At 40.0% G+C, this 25,829-nt stretch overlaps 1 protein-coding gene across 7 annotated transcripts in view; it reads left to right on the top strand.

Moving 5' to 3' along the window:
* LOC309475950 (uncharacterized protein) overlaps positions 1–25,829 on the top strand; it is a 90,812-nt gene that overhangs the window by 22,346 nt on the left and 42,637 nt on the right. For 3 of the 7 annotated variants that reach the window (XM_082138960.1, XM_082138965.1, XM_082138959.1), the window contains exon 4: positions 21,682–22,359. In XM_082138960.1, the coding sequence (XP_081995086.1) occupies positions 21,682–22,359 (678 nt within the window). Of the gene's footprint in view, positions 1–4,469; positions 4,585–8,242; positions 8,282–16,082; positions 16,747–21,681; positions 22,360–25,829 lie in introns of those variants that run through there. The other 4 variants (XM_082138962.1, XM_082138961.1, XM_082138964.1 and 1 more) reach the window with 4 other exon arrangements.

The raw sequence follows: 25,829 nt of genomic DNA, 5'->3' as shown, positions 1-25,829 counted from the left end.
TGCGCAAGTTTATGATCGAATCAGAGAAGAAGAAAAAAATGCACAAGCGTGGTTTCATAAGCAAACTTAAGACGCTGCTAAGACATTACATGTCTTTAGGGGTTGTGTGTGAACGCAATCTCTGATTCCGGGAAATCACTGGCACTGCCAGACTGGCAGTGTGAATGAACCTAAATCAAACGAACCCGGGTAAAATCTTGGGTCACTTTATCCGTGTATTTTCCGGAATCTCTGTGTGAAAGGGGTTTTGGTCACACACCCTGACAAAGGCTCATTAGCCACAACGCATAGTTGTGCAAGTACTTGTCACCTGATTTTAAAATATTAAAGCCATGATGAAATAAAGGCTTTCTATATATTTTTATTTTTAATAATATTCGAGTGCCTTGGGTTAATGATTTTTTTAATGATCTGAATAATCCCTTACATACAAAAGCACAGAGAAAAAATATTTTCTTGAAAATGAAAATGAAAATCGGGTTAAAATATGTTAAAATATGCCATATTCCAGTTTTTCTTACCTGCATGAATCCCTTTGTACTGTCTAGTTATATGCTACCAATATAGTCTGCTATGATCCCAGGGTTGACTTGAATGTTAAAAGAAATATAAAAAAAATGTAACTGTAATTTAATAATAATTAATAATGCATTGGTACAGTCTACCGTTCTCTGGGATTTGTTTTCATGATAATCGAATGTAAAGAGTTTTATCTCTAAAAACTGTTTAGCTTATAACGCTAGTATATAGGGCATAGAGTAAGTAAAAAGAAATCGCTTGTTAATACCACTAAAAGATTGTAAAAAGACACCGACACACAAAGAAAAAAAACATACAGACTTTCGAACCGAACCATGCATACACAAATACACAAAACAAAAATTCAAACTTGCAAGCACAACCATGCACACATGCAAACAAACAATACACTCTTCACTCATACACACGCACACACATTCACTCACAAATATTAATGAATCAATCACACTCAATCAAATCACTCTCTCTCTCTCTCTCTCTCTCTCTCTCTCTCTCTCTCTCTCTCTCTCTCTCACACACACACACACACACACACACACACACACACACACACACACACACACACACACACACACACACACACACACAGTCAAACACAACCATGGACATGCAAACAATACACTTTTCACACATACACATGCACACACATTCATTCACAAATATTAATAAATCACTCACTCACACAGATTAATAATGTACAATAGTCAATCCACCTGTTTGACAGGTGTAAGTTTTGTGTCAATTCAATTATTACTGTTTTTTTCTTGTTATTCTTTTGTTAAAAAGGAAAGATCTAACTTGTTGGGATGTGTTCATGTTCCATAAAGGGGATGCCAGTTTGAAGAATGCCATTTAGTGGCATAGGAACCATTATACTGGAATTGTGAATTGTTTAATACCTTTTAATGGTCTTCTGCAAAGTTTGAGGCATATTTATTTTTCATGCTTTAATGTTGGCCTAATTTCAGTTACATTTACATTTTAGGCTATGTAGTTTGAAATTTGTACTTTTTTTTTATTTTTTTATTGTAGTAACCACTCAGCTGTATGTGGAAATGCATATTTAAAAAAAAATGTTGCAAATAAAACCATAGTCCACAGCTTATGTAGTTTTAACTTATTTTAATATATAAATTCAGTGAAATCATCAAACGTTTGTATGACTTGCCAGTGACTTGTGACCCAAGCTACGACTTGACTTGACTTGACTTGACTTGCTTTTCACAAAATTGACTCGGACTTGCTTGAGACTTGAAGGTTAAGACTTGAGACTTGCTTGTGACTTGCACATGTGTGACTTACTCCCACCTCTGATAAACACACATCTGTTCATCTGTCCCTGTAACATCCAGACAAGATTCACATTACCTTTATGAGCTCAACACTACATTTACATGTTGAGGTTGTTTTAACTTTTTATCCAACATAAATGTTCCTCAATTTATCAACAGTAATGGACAAATAAAATAGAAAACTTATGTTTAGTTACTTTATAGATTTGTTCTAGCACACATTCATCACTCAGATGTCTATTTCATGTTGTGATGTGCTCATCTGCAATACTTACTGAAGATTTTCCTGTCAGATGTAAATAGACATTTAAAATAAGCGTCTTTAAGATATATGGTTTATGTAAATCCACTTTAGAGACGTAACTTACGTGTCCTTACTGGAGCTCCCGTTCGCTAACGTTATACTACATAATAAAACGTGTTTTTACAGCAAAATCACAACTATACTACACTGTGTAACGTCTTTACACCTTCAACAATTCAACAGTTTACTCTACAGTAGTTCAACACATGCAATTTTAACACAAGGAACCGTGTTTACTCACATTTGAAAGCACCCGCGTCGCTGATCTCCGCGATGTTTGATAATGACGTATCCTCTCGCGTGGCCTCCTGGGATAGAAGAGTATCCACGGATCAGCACTCAAAAATCTGTGTGGAAGCAGTAAGCCATCCGGGAACTTCTCGCCTACTCTTTTATGAATACTGATGTTTCGAACGTACTGCTTCCTTCACGTACTGTTTTCGCCTACTATATAGTAGGAAAGTAGGCATATCGAACGAACTTAAGTCCGAATCTCGCGATAATTAATACGTCACCCAGGTAATTCTCGCCTACTCTTTTGGATTCGTACATACATTTTCGCTCGCCTACTCTTTTTCCCATAATAAATAGTAGGGAAGTATGCGGTTTGGAACGCAGCCAAGATCTTCAGGATAATAATGTTGGAGGAGGCTGGAGATAAACTCTGGGACTGTGACCCTCCAGGATCAGATTACTCACTGTTACAGCGCCACCCTGTGGCTGAATAACGCAAGGACACTAAACCTCTTACAGAAGTGTTCCATGACTAGAATCTGAAACTTAAATTCTATCTCAGTAATATATATATATGAATGAAATACGAATTTTGAATAATTGAAATGTTTGTAGGCAAGGGCGCCGTAAATGGGTGGAAGGTTAGGACGATTCTAAGGGCCCAGGCTGATTTAGGGCCCAGAAGAGCAGACCCCCTTTTTCTTTTCTTAGTTCTTTTCTCTTTTTTATACATACATTAAATGTGCTAGGGCCCCTCATGCACTAAATGTGTATTTTGTACGTTTTGACCATAGATTTAATATTTAAAAAACAAATAATGTATTTACTGTTTCAGTCACACCCCTCCCCCTCACAATGGTTCATTCCACCTGCGCTGTCCGAGCTACGATCGCTCGTGTAGCGTCTCTTGCTTATTGCACTTGCTATGATGCAGCGCAGACAGTGACACACGCAGACATGTCACATCAAAAGTCAGGGCATCAAAAACGGAAATAGAAGACAGAGAACGCCGAAGTCGACAGTATGTCACACAGTTTTTCAAAAAGAAAGGTAGCTTGCCCTATTCCTGTATTCCAAAACTTTCAGAGTTAGGCTACTTATTTTTGTTGCTACATGACCTGCTTTTATCTAGCTAGCTAAGTAAAATAATTACTGAATTATGATTTACATCCAACAATAATAACATCTCTGCTGTCTCCGGGTTATCATGTCTCGTAGACACAGATTCAGCGGCTGCTGCACACCCACGTCCTCCTTCCCCCACGTCCCCCGTCCCCGTCTCATGGTGCGTTCACACCGGACGCGAATAGCGCGTCAGGCGCGAGTGATTTCAATGTTAAGTCCATGCAAAGACGCGTTGTAATTTCGTTTCAAACTTTTGTTTTTACGCGCGTCAATTTCGCTCTTGACGCGCGAATTAACACAAAGTGGTCAAGCGTATAACTAGACGCGGCAGGCGCGAATTTGACGCGCTATTCGCGTCCGGTGTGAACGCACAGTCAGCCGAACAAGGTGAGCCTGAGCGCGAAACTTCACGAAGATTGATTGAAGCCTCTAAACACGTCTTATCTACTGTGTTCGCCACATGATGATAACTTTACAAAACAAAAAGTAATCTACACGCTTCAAAAATTACAAAATCAGTTTGCCGTGTGTGTCGTGTGTTCTGTGAAGTGACAGTGCTGCTGCTACTACGATCGATGCTGTCAAACTTGACGTTCTTAATATGAATAAAATGCCCCAGAAAAAATAATATAAAATTGAATAAAACATGTCTGTAGTAGGCTAACCATTGGCTATAAGGAGTTTACAAAATAGATATTTTAATATTTTATATTAAGAAAACAAAATAATATGGTTATTACGTGTGTGTGTTATTGTCTGCACCTCGTATGCAACTATGCAATGTGCTAAGTATCTTTTTTAAAGTATACAGGGCATGTTTATTGGGTTAAATTTTATCTGTAAAAAATGTAGGGGGCCCAGAAAATTTGGTTTCCATAGGGCCCAGAATTTCTGGCGGCACCCCTGTTTGTAGGCTACTATATGCTTTTTCTATTGATCAGAGTTAAAGAAGGAATTAAGCGCATCTTCCGTATGCTAGTTCATTTCTGATTTATAGATAAAGGCGTGGCTCAGGTGAGCTTTATCGTGTTTCTTTCGGTTTTGATTGCAGTGCTGGACCTGCTGGTGTTGAAATGGCGTCGAGTTCAGGTAAGAATCAAATTAAGGCACAAATATAGCCTATGCAGCAAAGTTTCCTCAATGATTTGTGCAGTGATTATGAAATATTAGCCAACAATAGACAATGGTTTACTTCGTTTAGTTATTTCACGCTCTTAGGTCTATGTTTAAATGTGGCATTGAACACCAGGAAGAAGAATAACCGACGTATATTAAAGGCTACATCTCATACATTTTTACACATCAGTTCTTATCTAGGCCAATGCTATTATAGTTTTGCATTCTTAAATTCGAATTAACAACCAAAGCTAGACATTTAAATGTAAGCTTAGTAACGCAAACGTAGCGACACACTCTTAAAGGTCCCATGACATGAAATTTTCACTTTCTGAGGTTTTTTAACATTAATATGAGTTCCCCTAGCCTGTATATGGTCCCCAAGTTTCTAAAAATTTAAATCGGTGTAAATCGAGCTTTTGCTATCTTTCTCTGCCTTTGAGAAAATGGAGGCTCATATGCGCTGATCTTGAATCTCCTCCTTATGACGTCATAAGGAGAAATGTTACCTCCCCTGTGCCCTGTCTCTGCTTTGCCCGCCCAGAGAATATTTTCCGCCCATGAGAAAATGCGCTAGGAAGTAGGAACGCGCGCGCGCGATTTTAGTTTGTCCACGAGAGATATCATGGCTTTTGAGCGAGCGAAGCATAACAATTGCTCAATAATTGGATGTACAAATGAACACCGAAGGGTCAATACAGAGCTGTGCTTGCTGAACGTCTGAAACTAAAGTCTAGATCACTCTCTTTGGCTCAGCAGCTACACACCTCGGACAAGTAAGTCAACTAATGATATAAGTGTGTTGCTTTACTGTTATGGTTACCTAAATTTTACACGTAGAATGTGGCTGTAACATTAGCTATGCAGCTATGCAGTTTATGTGTGTGAATACACACACTGTAACGCGAGTGTTGTACACTTCTTTCGTTCTTTGTTATTTGGATAACCGTTTTCCTGTTGGTTATATGGCTCGCGCGATATCCGCATTTCAAGATCGCAGAGCTTGATGTAATTGTAATAAGATAAATACAGACGTTACAGATCTCTCATGAAAAGGCAACAGTAGGTTAGCGTTAGCTACATAATAATAACTGTAAACCATCCGAATAAAGTACCGTATCCAGACATAATATTTTAAACTAACCATTCGGAAACGTCCTGCTGGAGCCGCTGAGTTGCAACTTCTTCATCCGTTGCTTCTCCATCTGGATCAGATTCTGGGTCAAACTGAAATGCTTGAAAGACTGCGTGTCTTCGTGCCATTGCTATATCCAACGTAAACATGCACGCCACGTTACCGTTGCGCAAGATGGCCAAGGCCACACCCACCCTCCACCTTGCGCCGCCTTTCTCCTCCTTATTAGTATTTAAAGCTACAGACACCGAAACGGCCTGTCTGAAGGAAGCTCATTCTGGGACTGGCTTGTAGTGGCTATAATTCTGCACTGAGGCTGAATTTTTGGAAAGAGATTTCAGAAACAGTACTAGGGACCACTAATGACTATATTAAAGCCTACAAAAAGTAGCATGTCATGGGACCTTTAAAGCATGTTGAGATTGATCAGATGCAGGGACGGACTGTGCGTTCTGGAATAGTCCAGAACGGCCGTCCAACCGAGGGCCGTCGGCACAAAAAAAGTCTAATAAAGCAATAAACAGCCAACAGCAGGGGCACTAATACGATCACTTATACACTACGTGTAAAAAAAAATTATTTTGCGATCTTTTCAACTAAACTTTTCAATTTTCACTTTTGAAACGGCCAAAGGGCTGATCTCGATCACGCGAACATTACACAGAGCTGCGTGATCCACTGAGAAGCAGGTCAACGGTCAATTCAGCGCAGAATTCTCTATCTCTCGTATAAACCCACAGATGACATTGTGATTTAAGCTTATAAAAAGCTAGATGAAACAGTGCTGATATTCTCAACATATTGATGCAAAAAACAGGCGAAACATTGTTCCAAGAATAAACCAGTTAGAAAACATTTCACTCCACAACATTAACTGTTGTAAAACAAACTTTTTTGGCAGAAATGTGCCTGTATATATTCATATTAAAAATGATGTTATATTAATATAGTCATGTAAAAATGTATTAAATGTAATGCAGTAATGTTTTTGTTTAGAAGTTATGGCAGTTTATTTATTTATTTTTGCATTTATATTTATACTAAATGTTTGGGCTACTGTTTTTGATAACACATACAATAGGTTTATAGAAAAATCAACAACAAAAAATCAATAAATATTTTCATAATTTTTCAGGAATTGTTGATTTTTATTTTTTTTAAGGCTTGTAAGTCTGAACCAGAATATCAAGATATTTTATTATTTCGCATAGGCTAATATGTGAAAAGTAAAAAAGCACCATGTTATATGTATAATAAATATTTGAGTATAACAAACAAAATCCCTTCTATATTATTTTATCCCTTGAGGTAGGGGATAAAAAGGTACACAAACAGGTTGGAGGCCCCTGGTATATAACTATATGTTTTATAATTACAAGTTTGTGTTATTTGGGGTTACTGTAGCCAGTGACATTTCATTATTTGTATTTTATGGCATTGTACATTTTTTGTTTTTATTTGAAGGCTGAGGCTTCATTAATAAACACAACCTCAATTATCATCATTGGTTTTGAGATGTTACTTGCTGTGAATACCTTGTCTGATAGGTTACAGTATTGTGGCATTGTATCAGGACATCCTGGCTAGTGTCGGTCGCACACGGCTAGAGGCGAATGGCCGGATGATGGGCCTATTTGGGAGAAAGTCCAGGGCTGTTTTTTAGCCCCAGTTCGTCCCTGATCAGATGTGTAATAGTAATATAATGCATATACGCCAAAATGAAGCAGTCAAGACTTTTTACTCCATAAATCAACACAAGTGCTGATTGAGGGAGCCTATGCAGTGTTCACTTCTCCATGAGCACGTGATAATTGAAGTTCACTACTGGACAAAATGCGTTCAGATTTCGTAAATATACATACACTTTGCATTTCGGAGGCTCGATATAAAGACCAATGAGAACATTGTGCAAACAAGCTAACAAAACTTGCAAATTAACGTTAGTGAAGCGGCCAGAGGGATCGTTCTGCCTCCACCTAAGCTCCGCCCACAAAAAAGTCACCTTGTTTACCAACTGAAAAGGGGTCTATTAAATGTGAAGCAAAAGACCGCGAACTTCAGACACTTCTCAGAATAGTTCAGATTCAGAAGATAAAAACAGACGTATTGTTCTCTCCTATCCTGCTATTGGTCAGTAGCTATTGGTGGCTTAAGCCCCTGATTATTGTTAAAAGCCCCTGATCTTTTTGAAGATTTACTCAGGTTATTATGTATAATGTTATGGTCTGTTTAGAGTATTCGTTGAATAAAGAAGAAGGGTAGAATATATATGTATATATCAAACTACAGGAAACATGGTTGAATTTATGTACAAATGGTGTGTAAATAGTGGTTTGTTTGTGAAGATGAGATGACTATCGTTTAATTGGTGATAACATAATACATTTTTGTATGATTGTGTTAAGTGTGTTATTGTTGATTGATTAAATACCTCTTTGTGTGTGTGTGTGTGTGTGTGTGTGTGTGTGTGTGTGTGTGTGTGTGTGTTTTATCAAGCAGCAGGAAGAAGAAGTCCAAACTTTGATCGTCCTAACAGTAAGTGAATTAAATCACTGGCAGTGATATTAAGATGTGTCAACTTGAAACTTTTATGTGTTCCTTTAATGAAACATAATGGGTAACGGCCTGGTCACACCAAGGACAATAACTATAAAGATAACGATATAGTTCTAAAAATTGTTCTCAATATTAAAGAATAGCAGAGATCACACCACAACTATAACGATAATGGCACAGAGAAACTATATAGCTGGAATCACTTTCAGAATCATTTTATCCAGCGGATGAACGATAAAAACATCGACAGCCAATCAGAATCCATCCTGCTGTAACGAGCTCGAGCATTTAAAGCGGCAGACAAACACACACTTAGAATAAACAGAACAATATCGGACGCTAATATGGTTATCTTTATAGATATAGCAATTTCCGATACGGATAACCAAATGTAATGAATTCTTTTTACATAAGTGATTTATCTTGGATTATAACCACCACTATATGTGTGTCTGTGCGTGTGAGAAAGAGAGATTAGCTATTTGTGAACAGAGAGATAGAGTACAACGGAGACGAAACAGTCAGATTGCGTTTTTTTGTATTTAATTTTTTAATTTTTTAAATGTCGATAAAAAACCATCGCAAAATGACGGCGTTTCCATTAACCGATGTTAAGCACCTAAAGCGTCAATTTTTTTTTCTTTCGCGATAAATCATTCCAAAAATCATGGCAACGGACTTTGGTAGGTTTATATATATCCCAGCCACCGCACTAACCATTATTATTAATCAAAGGAGACGTATGTGTGTTATCCAATCATTAATAGCAAGGAAAGACCCTTATAATACTTATGAGCGGCACATATGAGGAGTTTATGCGTGTTTATCCCTCATTTCTGCTTCGAGGTCTTGATTGTGGCATTTCTTTGAGGCTTAGAATCCAGTATTCCTGTAATTCTTTGTCTTTTATGAATTTAACAAAGAACTCTGTCTCGTATTCTGTCCAAACGGTGTTATTATGTCAGGTGAGCTGTAAATGCGCAAAAACTGTTTCCATTGCAGTTTTGCGAAATATCTCTCTTTCGAATTGGCTGAAAAACCAACTCATGCGAGCTCAAAAACATTTTTGCAATAAATGGGAGTTTTCGCGAAATTTATGCGTTTCCATTGGGCGTATTTCCAATTCGCAATTTCAATTTGCGCAATTTGAAGGGTAACAGAAACGCGGCCAATGACTATATAACATCAGATTGATCAGAGGCCGTGTTTACAGCTGGTCTTAACATGCATTTTGGTCGAGCTAATCACAACTGGACGGCTCTAAACACTGGTGTAAACAGGGTCTAAAACGCTTTGAGCTTGTCCACTTTTGACCACTTCCAGAGGTAGTCGAAAACACATTCAACCGGATTGCTTTCGTAGTGTAGACGCTCATGTGGTCGAGTGTGTTCAAACAGACACAAAAGACCGTCTACTCTCCGTCTACTGATCTAATGCTAAACATTATGGGAAGAGCTCAAGCTAGATGGGATTTAAAATGTATCAGCTGGAGACCCAAGTTTGGTTTGAAGAGGAAAAACGTACCAAACACAATGTTCTCTCACCATTCCTGATTTCTAACACACACTCACAGCGTTCGGCTGGTCTTGTATGGGATGAATTTAGTCTCAAAATGATTAACACATGCATGCACAATTATCCATGAACTCATCCATGAATCCATGTACTATCCACAACTAGGGATGGGGCCGATCCGATCCAGTATCGGTACCGGGACCGATACCAGCGTAATTCACGTATAGGATTTTCCCGATCCAACCTGCGGAGATATCCGATATCCTTGAGTCATGTCTGCGCTTTAACGATGTCTGCTGAAATGACTCCAAAAGTGATTCCCGCCGGCTAGTCTGCTAGCTGGCTGCAAACTGCGGAATGGATTTCCTGAACGGAGGCGCGCCTCAATGAGACACAGAGTTATGAGACACGCCCCTGCTCAGGAAATCCATTTCGCAGATTGTGGCTAGCCAACAACGTCCGCTGTGTGGAAATACTTCACACTGGAAACACCGCAGAGCAAGACAGCAAAATGCAATGTTTGCAAAGCCGTAATTCAGAAGCTCCCTCGCGTCGTACAACACAACAAACGCAATCAAACATTTAAAAAAGCACCACGTTACTGTGCGTTCACACCAAACGCGAATAGCGCGTCAAATTTGCGTCTGCGCGTCTAGTTGGACGCTTGAATATTTTGAATCCATTTGCGCGTGCAGAGTGAAATTGACGCGCATAAAAAGCCAAAGTTTGAAGCGAAATTGATGGGTCTGAGGCAAAATCCGCTTGTCTGTTTGCAAGATAGCTGATTTTGATCGAGCATTCATCGAGAGTTACCGCATTGGAGCGAGGATCACCCTTCGTGTGTGTGTAAGATGTTTACACTTGCACTTTTCTTATATTTCAACACTCAAGTAGTTTACATTTTGGGAATGTTGCATATTTGTTTTCAGAATGGGATTTTTCCTGTTAACAATATTTCCTGTTTTTCTAGTTTATTTCAGCATCATATAAAATAAACAATAATGATAATAATAATATTAAAGTAAACACAGCTCTGGTATCGGAATAGTATCGGTATCAGCCGATATCCAAATTCAGGTATCGGGATCGGATCGGAAGTGGAAAAATGTGGATCGGTACATCCCTATCCACAACCAAATGTCTTTCAACTTGCTTGTGCAAATTTCAGAATTAAATGAATGTGTAGCAATTTGTATAAATAGAGACTGATTTGTGAATACAAAGGTTTTCTTTTGTATTAGTGTATTATTATTTGCGCATGCAACAAGTAAGATGTGCATTTGTGGATCCGGTGACACGCGTTCATTCATTGACTCGTTTCTGACACACACACACACACACACACACACACACACACACACACACACACACACACACACACACACACACACACACACACACACACACACACACACACACACACACCTGTCTGAGAACCACTAGATAGCAGTAGCTACTAAAACAGACAATGGCATCATAATGGGACCTTCTAAAACACTTAACGTAAAAAATGCTAAAAACTGCATTGATTTGGACTTCAACAATATGGTTACCGTTGAAGTCCACTGTGTGGAGAAAAATCCTGAAATGTTTTCCTCCAAAAACTTAATTTCTGTGTCTTTTTTTCAAGAAATTAAATAGGAAATTGGGCCAACTGAACCAGTTATAGTGTGTTAGCAATAGAGAAAAACTGTAATCAAGTTCATGGGTAATTGTGCATGGATCATTTTGAGTCTAAATTCATCCCATAGTCTTATGGCTGTCAGAGCAGAAACTACCAGCTGCTGCTCTCTGTATGTTTTTCCGTTGTCTCTGGGCGCATTCATTATTACGCAAGCTTATTTTGTCTATTAGGCCGGCGACACACTGGCTGCGTGGCGTGAGCGTGGCGTGAGCGTGGCGTTTCTGTTGCGTGTCAGTTGCGTGGCGTTTTCTATGTCTTTGCACACCAGAAACGTGTCTGACGCGGCGCTGCTGCTGCTAGGTGACATATGATAAACCTCATTGGTGATATATTCGACATATGGGGAGAGAGTTGTGGAAGGCCTATACTTCATGTTAAACATAAATATATAGCAGCAAAGACAACGTCGGGCTACAGAATATTTCGTTCTGTATTGACAGGTGCAATATTTGAAAATCCCCCCCAAAAAATTATTACATTTATATCTGCATTTATGTCAAAACCTAGAGACTTTCAAACATCAATGTCATTTATTAATATGTATTCATGTCAAAATGACATATAAACATCTTTTCCTATTCTATTTTGCCTGGATACGCTTCCAACACGCTTGTGTGTCGCGTGAAAAATAGCCGTCGGTTCTATTTCTAGCATGCACGCGTTTTCCATACTCGACGCGTCCGCACGAGCGCGAAGGTGCGCGCGGCAAAAATGGTGTCATTGCGGTGTGGGCGTTCGTGCGCGTTGGGTGCGCAAGACCCCATTTCGCTTGGCGGTGTGCACGGTAAAGCCTGTTTTATACTTCTGTGTCGAATCGATGGCGTACCCCCGCAGACCCCTCTGCGTCGCCGCGAACCCCTCTCTGACCCCTCCGCCGTAGCTCGACGTGCACCTCCAAAAAATTGTAACTACGTGTCGAGGCGACGCAGACCGCAAGGGCTGTGATTGGTCAGATTGTACATCATTTCCGGAGTGTAGCTTTCACTGTCTTCGTGCACTGGTCGTACAGACCACCTTCGCTGACGTCTTCTTTTTCTTCTGCGATTAAACATTTGCAATAAAATAATTTGTTGTTCAACGTCGATTAGCTCCAGCTGCAACAACACTCTCTCTCTTTCGCTCGCCATTGTCGGAAATGAAAGCAAAGCAAAGAGATTCGCGACACCGGCACCCGGTTTGCACGTCTAAATTAGTTGCTTACATTTAAAAAAATGAGCATAAAAAGGATTTTTGATGTTTAATAAAAAATTTCACGATACTTAATGAAATGTTTAGTGAAATTAGAAAATAAGTAAGAGATCGTTAATTTAGTTATATTGTACACATTCTCATATCCATATATTTTGTTTTATTGTCACGAGCAGAGCATGTGAGCGGAGTGGAGCGGGCGGATCTTGGACAGAGCGCAGAGCGGCAATTTCAAAAGGACGGAGCGTCGCCCTATTTCCCGCTCCAATTCCGCTCCGCTCACGCCACGCATCAGTCAAAAAATGCGCCATGAAGAAGAAAAAACATATATAGGTATAGTCGCACTGGACTATAAGTCGCATTTATTTAGAAATTTATTTCACAAAAAAACAAAACAAAAAAAAGCAATGTTACAGATGGGACAGTTCTCCGTTACGGACGTGAGCGCTCTGACAGCGGCACTAAAAGACTGCTTTAAAACTTTCACTGAGACCTCAAACAGAAAGCACAAAGCCTGTCTTTAAATTTAATTTTGTTTTGTATTAATTGTATCTTAATTTTGATCAGTGTTTCATCAACCAATTGTCTGGATTTAATAAATAAGTAAATATATTAGAAAATAGATAATCACGACACGAAGGCGCCGGCGGGTGAACCTGGAGTTTGTCTCATAAATGAACCGAAACTCAGCGTATAGCCTACTTGCCTGACAGACCTGAGACATATATATAAAGCCTGAAATGTCTACTTTTAAACAGAACAATTCAAAACGAAAGAAAACAGACTGCTCTCTTGAATCCGTATAAATGTGCATTTCTCTCTGGGGTGTTCAATACTGCGAAGATCGCGAGTCAGCATCTTTCCAGCCGACACAGACATAAAAAAAATTGTTTATTAGTAAACAATTAAAATGTCTCCTGCTATATTTTACATATACATAATCATTAATTTTGCCGGTTCGTTGTGACAGCTTTTAGGTGCGTTATTGGCAGCGCCACCCTTACATGTTACATGAACGCATCAGCACCGAAAACATGGAGATTTTTTTCTTTTGGGGGCATTTTGTTTGTGTTCAGACTTTCTCAGTTGTCTTTAGGCGAGATGTTAGAGGACGCTGCTAATAAAGTTGCTAGTATGGCCTACACATATTGGATCCACGTTTATTATTATAGGCTATTTAAAAAAAATACCCCATTTTTTATGCCGTTTGTATCATTTTATTTTGTTGTATTTATCCGCCACACCTTGGCCGGTCCGTGAAAATATTGTCTGATATTAAACCGGTCCGTGACGCAAAAAAGGTTGGGGACCGCTACAAGTGATATACATGTAGATTTTTTTCCTTTTTTGGAGCGAGCGGGGGGCGATTTGAGTGGAGCGCGAAGCAAACTGCGTTGAGCGCTGAGCGAAAATGAGCGGAGCGGCCTGATGTAGCTTTGAGCGGGGGAGCGGAGGGGTGAACAGTTCCGTGAGCGATGAGCGGAGATTCTCACCGCTCCACTCCGCTCATATGCTCTGGTCACGAGTAATAATACACAATTCTTTTTGTAGTGTGGTATTGGTGGTGGTGTCCTAAAATAAACATTGTCACGTGTGTATTGCTTTCTTCTTCTAACCGCTGATTCCTGATGGTTAAGAGGACAATTACTCGAGTCGCCCCCTGTCGTTTCAAAGAATAGTACAACGGCGAGCGCGTCAAGTATAAACGCCTCGTCCGTTTGGGGAGGTGCGCGCGCAGTCTGCGGAGCCAGGCAAAAGTATAAACAAGGCTGAGACGCGCGTATCACGCAGGCAGTGTGCTAGCTCTAACTTGTAAACATGGGAGCCGAAATAAAAACGGACACGCAGCCAGTGTGTCGCCGGCCTAAGATCCAAAGATCTGAAAAGCCCATAGATTTTACCCATCAATAGACCCTCCCCTTGAAGAACTCAGGACAGAAGTGGTTGAAAGTGGACAAAAGAGACGGATTAAAGCACCGGTGTAAATGGGAATGTGTCTGTCTCTTCTACTTATGATCCGAACGACCAAAACGGCAGCTGTAATACCAGCTGTAAACAGAGCCAGAGATGCATCAGAAGAAGGGACACAGATGGCATCAAATACAGCATTTTACAGTATGACGTGATTACATGGTCGAGACACATTACTGTAACTCACCCTTATAAAGGCCACAGTATACTTCACTTGTGCACAACTGTTATGAACGAAGGTTGGGGGGCAGTGCCACGGTGGGCAAGTGATGTACCCGGTGTTACGGCTGAACACGTGTAACATATCGCAGCAAGTCTATTGTGTGTGTGTGTGTGTGTGAACTAAATTTAGGTTCCCATGAGGAAACAAGCTTACAAATCATACAGAATGAGTTTTTTTTTTTTTTTTATGTAAAAATGCAGAAAGTTTAGTGTGTTTGTGATGGGTATGTTTAGGGGTAGGGTTAGTGTGTTTGTGTGTGTGTGTGTGTGTGTGTGTGTGTGTGTGTGGTGATGGGTATGTTTAGGGGTAGGGTTAGTGTGTTTGTGTGTGTGTGTGTGTGTGTGTGTGTGTGTGTGTGTGTGTGTGTGTGTGTGTGTGTGTGTGTGTGCTTGTACAACTATCTTTGTGAAGACCAGTTTGAGTGTTAGACCAGTGGAGTGAGGACAGAGAGAGTAAAGGACATTTTGGCCGGTCCTCAGTTTCTGAGAGCCTATAAAGGCCTGTTTGAGGGTCAAGCCTTGGTTTGAGGGATAAGGTTATAATGAGGTTAAGGGTCGGGTTAGGGTCAGGGGTCGGGTTAGGCACTGTTGTGATGGGTAAGGTTAGGGTAAGCGGCGAGAGATTGCATTGTGTCAATGAATGTCCTCATAAAGATAAATGTACAAGAGTGTGTGTGTGTGTGTGTGTGTGTGTGTGTGTGTGTGTGTGTGTGTGTGTGATGGGCAGGTTTAGGGGTCGGGTTAGTGTGTGTGTGTGTGTGTGTGTGTGTGTGTGTGTGTGTGTGATGGGCAGGTTTAGGGGTCGGGTTAGTGTAAGGGGACAGAATATACAGTTTGTACAGTAAAAAAATCAATATGTCTATGGAAAGTCCCCCTAAAACACGAAAACCCCACGTGTGTGTGTGTGTGTGTGTGTGTGTGTGTGTGTGTGTGTGTGTGTGTGTGTGTGTGTGTGTGTGTGTGTGTGTGTGTGTGTGTGTGTGTGTGTGTGTGTGTGTGTGTGTGTGTGTGTGTGTGTGTGTGTGTGTGTGTGTGTGTGTGTGTGTGTGATGGGCAGGTTTAGGGGTCGGGTTAGTGTAAGGGGACAGAATATACAGTTTGTACAGTAAAAAAATCAATATGTCTATGGAAAGTCCCCCTAAAACACGAAAACCCCACGTGTGTGTGTGTGTGTGTGTGTGTGTGTGTGCTCTTTTTCAGTGAGGATTGTTCTGCTGGGAAAGAATGTATCAGAAAACAGCCGAGTGGGAAACATCATACTGGGTACAGAAGCGTTTCACAGTGAAGCTTCATCATCTTATTCACAGCAGCACAGTGTGAGAATCAGTGGAACAGTGGAGGAGAGACACATCACAGTCATCAACACTCCTCCCCTGCTCCAGCCACATCTCACACTGTATCAGATCACACAGAGAGTGAGAGAGTGTGTGTCTCTGTCTGCTCCAGGACCTCATGTGATCTTACTCGTACTGCAGAATAAGGACTTCAGAGAAGAGGACCTGAGAAGAGTGAGAACTGTGCTGAACCTCTTCAGTGAGAAGGCCATTAAACACACCATAGTGCTGACTACTGATGAAGAGACACGCACATACATATGGACTTCTATAGTAATAAATAGCACTGTCCATAATTTAATAAAGGAGTGTGGAGGAAGACATCTTCAGTTTTATGCAAGAAACGCAGGATGGCGCGCGCTCTGAGATGTTTAGAAGGATAGAGAAGATGCTCAAGGAAGAACAAGAAGAATTTCTCATCTGTAAGACATATGATGATGGAGGTGATTCAGTGGATGATCCAGACAATTCTGATCACAAAAGGAGTGGAAAACTCAATCAGAGCACAAAGACAGGAGGTGATGGAGGAGGTTTGTCAACGTCTTTTTTCTGGATAATACCTCTAAGAAAAAAAAAAATGTTTGTCCTCTGATACTTACAGTCATACAGTAGTGCTTCTTATTTTTCTCCCTGTCATTGTCTGCCTCTACTGCACTGTAACAGTTACTTATTATTTTTAGTAATCTGTTTTGTTTTGGTTGAAAAGCTTCTGAAAGGTTTGTATCAGACATTGACAGAAAGACACAGTATTCAGCTGAATACAGTCTTCAGACACAGTTTAAATAAGGCTGTTAGTGTTGTTAGACCGTTCACCCAAAAGATGATCATTCTGCTCTCATTGGGGCTGTTTACACCTGGACACGTCATGCGTTTTCTCAGATCGGATAGCTATCTGATTTATCAAACCGATTCCATTTACACTTGGTCACATAAATGTGTTCTCGCTAAATGGATATAAATCCGATCCCTTCCATTCCCGCACTATATGCAGATTTAATGGAGTTCACGTCACCGAAAGCAACAATTATAAGCTGCATTTTATTGATCACCAGCTAATTTCAAAATCAAAGACCGCACCAACATCATTTAGTTTCTTTAATTTTAATGATTATGATTGTGTTGAGCGTCTGCGACTTACTTTCACTTTGATTTGCGGCAGTTTGGTGAAGAGATGCTCAGCTCCAGTACTGCTGTCATATCTGACTATAACATGATATAGGGTTCATACAGATTCTGTAAAATGAAATTCCAGGACTTTCAAGGACTTTTTAAGCACTACTTTTTGGGATTTCAAGGACTTCAATCAGCACTTATCAAAGGTTATCTTTATTATTATTTTTTTTTATTTTTTTACTCAAATTACATATATATGGTGGTATCTGATGTTTCACTTCATAGAGATCAATCCATTGACCAGCGCTGTCAGGCATGGGAAATCCTCTTAACCAATGAAAGGATATTGAAACTGATTTTTTTTTCATACACACGCTGCCTGGTAGCCTATCGGTTGTTGGTATCGGAGCATTTTTACGAGTACGAGTACATGAGCCCGGTATCGATGCATCCCTATTTTGAATAATTCAAGCCCTTTTCAACCTCTTCAAAAATATGGCTGTTATTTAATTTTTTTCTGGCAAGGGTTTTCCAGGACTTTTCCAGGACTTAAATGTCAAAAAGTCAAATTCAAGTACTTCAAGCACTTTAAGCACCTTGTAACACACTCTCACACTTTTATTCTTTAGCATTGTTGGGAGGAGTAAAATTAACATATGTGGTTTCAACAGCCAGATGCATTACACTTGTCCAGCTTAATCTGGAATGACCTCCTGAAGTGGTTTGAGCGATCTGATTTAAATCCGTCTTGAATGCGTTTCGGAGGTCATTTAGACCTGGTCCTTTTACGATCGGATTGCTATCCGATCACAGAAAACGCATGAAGTGACCAGGTGTAAACAGGCCCATTACCATTTCATTTCTTTCCAAACCTGGATATGTTTTTTTCCTCTGGAAAGCAAACAGAGATGTTTAAACGAACATCCAGGTGGTTCTTTTCAAACAAATGTTGGAAGTAATTCTTACAGTCAAGGTAAAAAAAAATTATAAAATGTTTAGGTCAGTTGACACAGACAGCCTTTATTTTGAGGACAGTTGAATGTGACAAAAAACGTTTTGGGATGAAGTGGTGGGATTGGGATATTTTAACTTTGTGAACCAATGTCTCCTTATGTCATCAGGGTTCCCACAGATCCTTAAAAAGTCTTAAATTAGATTTGATAAATTTAAGGCCATAAAATGTCTTAAGTCGTATTTTTACTTCTAATTAGCGTATGTATGTATTATTCTATCTTTGTGGATTTGCTTGTTCACGTGACAATCTGCGTCATGCATGGCAGCATATTAGCCTACGTCTGTCTCCTGCACGCGAGAGGAGAGAAGGAGAAGAAAGTTGGTAAATGTCAGTTCAATTGTAAGTTCATTCTTTATGTGCGTAGGAGTGTGCGATGTATTGTCTATGATGATATTGTAATCACTGTTTTAAAGGCACACTATGCAGCTTTCCGTTTTTGTCAAACAGCGACCCCTAGAGTCGCTGTGGAGTAGTTGTATTTAACATTACTGTCGTAAATACCACTCGCGCAGAGCCGTCTCTGCACTCACGGCCTGATCCCTTCCGCCCTCTATACCGGTACCTGTTCAGTAAGATGGAAGCTGTAATGAGTGGAAATAAGGTGTGGCCCCTTTAAGAGCTGCGCGCACCCTGTTGAACTGTCGGCAGTCTGTATTGTATGTGCACCTCGAACACCCCATGTATGCGGGTTATTTCAGTTTGATGCTCATTCTTATCCTACTTTTGTTTATCAAGTAAAGCTGTGGATGGGAGAACGGGTGACAGACAGTTACACGAGTTCGATTAGGGAATAAATTGCAAGTTGTGAGATGCCAATCGCCTCCGTGAGTCTGTCTGGCCTCTGTAATAACTGTGAGCTATCCCTATTTCTCCTCCTGACACAACGCGTTACAAAGCGTCGGACATCGAACAGGCACAGAGTCCGACTAAATAACGTAAAGCAATTCGTTACATCGCGAGACCTGATATCACGCGATACTTCCTGGCGCTGAGGCCGGCGACCTGCCGGCTCAAAGTTGTAAGGGTGGTTTTTCGGCACACAGGCGCTTGGGGGGTGCGAGACGACCACCATTCAACCCGAAAAAAGTCATATAACTATTCCAATGACTCCGAAGCTGTTTGGTTAAGGTAAAAAAGATACTTAGTTCACCTTTAACTATGTACGAGGCACTGCGAGCTGACATTGCATTTGTCACTCGTGCTTTGCTTTCACTGTGTGATGTGTCAGTGCAGTTTTAGGCCAAAACATTTTTTGTCACATCCAGCAAACATCTCCTCACTATCCGCTCGCTGCCTGTCCCCTGAGCACACTGTGAAGAAACGTGGTCTCTTTAGACAGCCCAGGCTCCACAAATGACAACAAAAACAAACTGGGCTCACCCGCACCACGAAACATAACAAACTGTTCCAGCAAATAACCGACAAGAATGATTTGGGGGTGGGGGCTGGGGGGTTAGTGCGCAGATGAGGCAATAGTATGCAGACCCATCTCAGATGAGGAGGAGGGAGGGTCTAGCTAGCTTCCATTTTGTTTGACAATACTTTAAACGTCAACAAGAAGTGACGTCACCCAACATCACTTAGAGCACCTTTAAATTGCAAACACACGAGGAGAGTCTCCGTATGAAAGACCCACGACTGGCAGATGAACGTGCAACTACATTGCTCTCCGAAACGGTAGGAAATTAAATTAGATTGAATGGAGGATTTTAACTGTGACAAGATGATTGACAGGGCAGTTTACGGTGACAGGACGCACGCGAGAGATCTGTCCGTTAAGATGAGTACGAGTATGTCCCAGAGCTTGCCTACTCTTTTGCTACACACTCAAAAGTATGTATCTTTTCCGTCACAAAAAGAGTACATACTTTTAGGGCGTAGTATAAGTATTGGGACGCAGCTTTGCTTTTCCTGAATGAATCAGGCGTTTGAACCAATCGGTTGAATGAATGACTCCCTCAACTCACTTATTAAGACTACCGACCTACTGGCGGTTTTAGTTTCATATTTAAAGTACCTTTAAATTAGAACGTTAAAATGATAAATAATTTCATATTTAAATATTGAATAAAAATATTATCTCATAGCTTTATTTATGCTATTGTAAATGGAGTTCTGATGGCACTTCTGTGTCACCTCTGCACTGCAAAAAAAATATTTAATTTGACTGGTAACAGAGTACTGTGTTATTATTCTAATATCATTTAATTTAAATGTTAGAATTTGACATTAAAGGTGATGCATACCTTTAAATAAGTTTAGATATAAGATTAATAAAAATGTTAATTTCTGTCACTGCTGTGAACTGACCACTGCATAGAATATGAAAAATATGCATATCTTCTTGAGTCTGTCAACAACAAGTCTAAACTATTATTTCATCTCGCTTAGACTATTGTAACAGTCTTTTTATTTGTCTTAATAAGAAAGATTTTTGTCGCCTCCAGACTATCCAGAATTCTGCTGCAAGGCTTTTAACCCACACCAGCAAAAGGGCACACATCACACCTGTCTTAGCTTCACTTTATTGGTTACCAGTGCAATTTAGAATGCACTTTAAAATTTTTGCCCTACAAGGACAGGCGCCCCCTTACATTTCTGACCTGATACAGCTGCGTACGTCCACACGTAGTCTTGAGATCAACAGGTCAGAGATTTTTAGTTCACTTTGTGATTTTTATCTGTGAAAGATGCTATACAAATACATTTTACTTACTTACTTCCTAAACCAGCCATGGCACCAAGCACAGAAACAGATTATCAGTAAAATATTATCTAATTATAATCAACAACACTTTGAAAATATCGAGATATATTTTTGTCAATACTGCGCACCCCTAATGTAAGGTATTAATTTTGATTTCTTCAGGTCTTAAAAGCCTTAAATTTGACTTTAAAAGGTGTGCAGCAACCCTGGTCCTGAACTAAATGTGCCTCAGCTCTATCATACAGGCATGGCAAGGCAATCGAGAAACTGGGAACATTAGACAACAATCTGCCACGGGACAGAGAATAAATAGGGAGGGTAATGAATGTGAGGACAAATGAACGAATGAGATGACAAGAGGGCGAGGTCAAGACATTAGACAGGAGATGTTTTGGGTGAACTATTGCTTTAAAGGCTGTAGTGTGTGTGTTTGTACATGTCATAGATTCATACATAGAGAGTAGATTCACCCAGATAGTAAGTCAGTAAACTATTGCAAGGAAGCCTTCAGTGGATAAAACAATGTATTAAAATCTTAGTATATTATACAATATAATATTTTGTTGTTGTTTAAGAAGTGTACATTTGGTACCAAAGCTAAACTGAGTCTGTCTCTAAATATTGTTTCAGTGACTACTTCTGGAAAAACAAAGCTGAACTTTGTGCTTTGTGGAAAAGATACAACACTCAAGAACACAGTGTCTAAAATATTTAGAGGGACAATAAATAAACAAAAGAAACCTTTCCATCAGAAAGAAAAGAGCAATGTGTGTGTGAAGAGAGAGGAGAAGATTCATGGACGGCAGATTACTGTAATAGAGCTTCCAGCTCTCACTCGGCTCTCAGAGGAGGAAGTGAAGCGGGAAACTATCCACTGTGTGTCTCTCTGTGATCCTGGAGTTCATGTGTTCATCCTCGTTACTCCTGTCGGTTCACTGACTAATGAAGACAAAGCAGAAATGCAGAAGATTAAAAGATTATTTTACTCTAGTGAGCACTTCATGGTGCTTTTCACTACTGAACTCCGAACTGTTGACCGAAGTGTGTCAGATTTTGTATCATCCACAGAATCTCAGAGCATCGTGAGTCTCTATGGGAGTTGGTACAGTGTGATGGGGTTAAAGGATGATAGAAACTCCGGAGAGATCTCAAAGATTCTGGATTATACAGAGAACATGAAGACTGAACCCTATTCACTTCAGATGTATATGAGAGCTCAAGAGAAGAGAGTCAGAGATGAACTAGAGGAGAAACTGAGTGCGAGAGATAATGAAATCAAAGAGTTACAGGAAAAGATCAAGACACTGGGTGAGTGGATTCATTTATATTTCTAAATAAATTGAATCTTTTGCAACTATTGACTGGGTAAAGTCTATGATCCTACACATACACTACACGACTTTTGCCGAAACTCAGAGCCAGTCTGCAGATTTGAGCTGACAGATTTCATATAGAAAATCATGTAGTGTGTATTATCCTCAATTGTTTAGTGTATGATGCCCAGTTTTTCCTATGTTCCCATTTACAAAGTCGGCAAGTGTGTGATGCCTAGTGTTTTAAAATCTGTTCAGATTGTAAAAGTCATGTATTCCAGCCTTCAGTGACTTACTTCCCTTGTAGTGGTGCTCTGCTGCCACTACTGCCAGGTTTAGCTCCTGCGTTCTTCTTTTTACCTTCAGTCTTTTCTTCAGAAAGAAAAATTTAAGGTCAGTGGGATACATGTCAGGTATCCCAAACATCCCACTTTGAGCACCTGAAAAGCTCTATATTACTTAAGCTGTACTTTTTATTTTCCATCACTTTGGATTCTTAAATGTTAAATAATCTTAAATGGATTATTACTGTATATACCACCAATACCACTGAGATTCAAAACTCAGTGTGCTGGACAACTGAATCAAAGCAACAGAAATTGTGTTAATGTGCAAATACTTACAGTAGCATGCAAAAGTTTGGGCACAGCATGTCAAAATATCTGTTCCTGTCAATAGCAGGGTAAAAGACTATCTGATTTCCAAAAGTACACATTTATTTTTTTATTTCCATAATTCACAGTTTCAAAATAATGAAAGAAAGAAAAAAGAAATAAAGAAAAATGGCCCAAAGCAAGTTTGGTTACCCTGCAATTGTCAATACTTTGTAACTAGGGGTGTAACATTTCAGATTACTCACGGTTCAGTTTGTATCACGGTTTTAGGGTCACCGTTTCGGTACAGTTCGGTATGTGCTATGTTCAGGTAAAAAAGGATAACTGTCAAATCAAAATAAAGAAAATTACAAACAATCAAACTACAAGCAAGAGCACAAATAAAAACAACAGAGCAAAAGTATAAAAGTTGTTGCGGTGCGGATCTTAAACTAGATGACAACCGCTACAGATTGTTCAGAACAATAAATCACTTGGTCCATGTCCATAATAAAGTTCTTTACTGTTGTCTTTTGCTTCATACATCAGTATGGGTGTGGTTCTATAAATGAACAATAATAACAATAATGAATATACAGTATACAATGAGGCAGAAACAGTACTGGACAAAATAAAAGTAATGCAATAGCATAAAGATAAAGACATATTATACAAGTCCAGCAGCTGTGCATTTACCTCAGGTTTATACACATAACTTTAAATAAACTATCACATAATATTACATCACATAATATTCAAAAAGTAACATTCAAAGTCTAATTCAGCATGTTTTATGCTGAAATGAATGTGCGATCGAGCTTATGTGTGCATTGACTACCTCAAAGGAATAAACAAACTTTTAGAATTGCAATATAACGTAGCAGCAACTAAATCTACCAATATGTACATGAAAGAGTATTTAACTACTTACTTTTAAGATGTACGCACACAGTATGAGCAAAAAATCCGCTAGAAATCAGACCAGATCAGCACGGAGATTACTACAAACCTGCCGCGAGATTTAGCAACATTACATGTCTGGGCATGAACACATTTTGATTGACATTCAGTTCTCCCGATCTAACCCAATAAAATTACAGGAATGATAGTCAGGTGATTCAGAAATAATATCCTAAAGTGCAACAAATTAAATGTCCAGCAGAGGGCACCAGCGTCATTAAAGCTTAGCCTTTTGTACAGCCGCCCCCAAATTTGTTTAACAAATTTGAAAATAAAGAAAAGGCTCATTAATCTTGGTGTCATCAGGTAGGGCAGGCAGTTTAATCAGACGAGCCACAGGTCTTGTGTAACTTTTGTCTTTGACATTCACTACAGCTGTGCGGACTCGTCCATCTTGTCCTGGAATTACTTTGGCTACAGTACCTATTTGCCATAGGGCTCTAGGTGCTTGATGGTCCACAATCATCACAACTTCACCAGTTTGAAGGTTTTCTGATTCTCTTTGCCATTTTTGTCGTCGTTGCAAGTCTGGGAGGTAATGCCGTATGAAACATTTCCAGAAGTTTTCAATTAGAATCTGGCTGTGACGCCATCTCCTACAACTGAGAATTTCTGATTCCGGATAGACAACTTGTGGTAATGCAGAATTTGGACGTCCCATGAGGAGGGAATTAGGTGTCACTGGGTCTATATCTGCTATGTCTGAAGAAACATATCCCAATGGTCTGGAGTTTAATATTCCCTCTACTTCCACAAGTACCGTGTTCAGTACTTCTTCTGGAACAGATTGAGAACCAAGAGAGGTACGTAGTGCTGTCTTGATAGACCCAACCTCTCTCTCCCACGATCCACCAAAATGCGGTGCATTTGGTGGGTTTAGACGGAAATTAATCTGTTGAGAAGCCAGATTCACTTTCAAGGTTGGGTGAAGTGCATTGAAGGGATTCTGAAGTTCTGTAATACCTCCTTTAAAATTTGTGCCATTATCAGAGAGCACTTCATATGGTTTCCCTCTGCGAGCTATGAACCTTCTTAACGACATGAGAAAGGAGTCTGTGTCAATGCTCGATAGAAGTTCAATATGAACAGCTTTGGTAGTAAGGCACTTGTACAGTATTCCCCAACATTTTTCACATCTGTGTCCAAACTTAACCTGGAAGGGGCCAAAACAGTCAATGCCCGTCGAATAGAAAGCTGGACGAAACAGTCTAAGGTTAGACTGGGGGAGATCCGCCATCATGGGAATTTCTGGTTTCCCTCGCCATTTCTTACATTCAAAGCAACTGTGCTGGTGTCTTTTTACTGCCTCTCTGCCTCTTATGATCCAATATTTCCGTCTCAGTTCTGCGAACACGCGCTCAGGTCCCGGATGTAACTGGAGGTTGTCGTAATGTTGAATCAGAAGCTTTACAAGAGGGGGAGCAGGATCTAAGACAATGGGGTGGAGAGTATTTGCGTCCAAGTGCTTACATCTGCGGAGGCGTCCACCTACTCTGACTAATTTGCAGGCACGTGCAGAGGGGGGGGGGGGGGCGTTGGGTGCTCCAGCACCTGCCCTTTTGCCCCTTGGTGCCCAAAGTGCCCTTTTGTCAAGGCAAAATTTCCTCTCCTTTTTTTAAATTAAAGGCCCTTTTGTGGATGCCTGCCCAATCTAACTATTAGTAAAATTAATGAATAATAATTTAGCCGTAAATAAAATGACCCACATGATGACCTTTCACCTTACGAACTCATCCGGGCATTTTTTAATTTCGCGCGGCTACGCGCACTACCAGAGGATATCTTCAACTCTGCGGCTGCTGGTAAGTGGTGTTTCATTCTCAGCTAAGTGCTTTTGATGTCTGTTTACTTATTATTATTATTTTACAAGAACGACGTGAAGAGAGCATGCAGACAGAGATGTTGTTTATAT

The sequence above is a fragment of the Leuciscus leuciscus genome, assembly GCF_965113295.1.
Source record: "Leuciscus leuciscus genome assembly, chromosome: 15".
NCBI classification, from domain to species: domain Eukaryota; kingdom Metazoa; phylum Chordata; class Actinopteri; order Cypriniformes; family Leuciscidae; genus Leuciscus; species Leuciscus leuciscus.
This window is presented reverse-complemented; position numbering and strand designations above follow the sequence as displayed.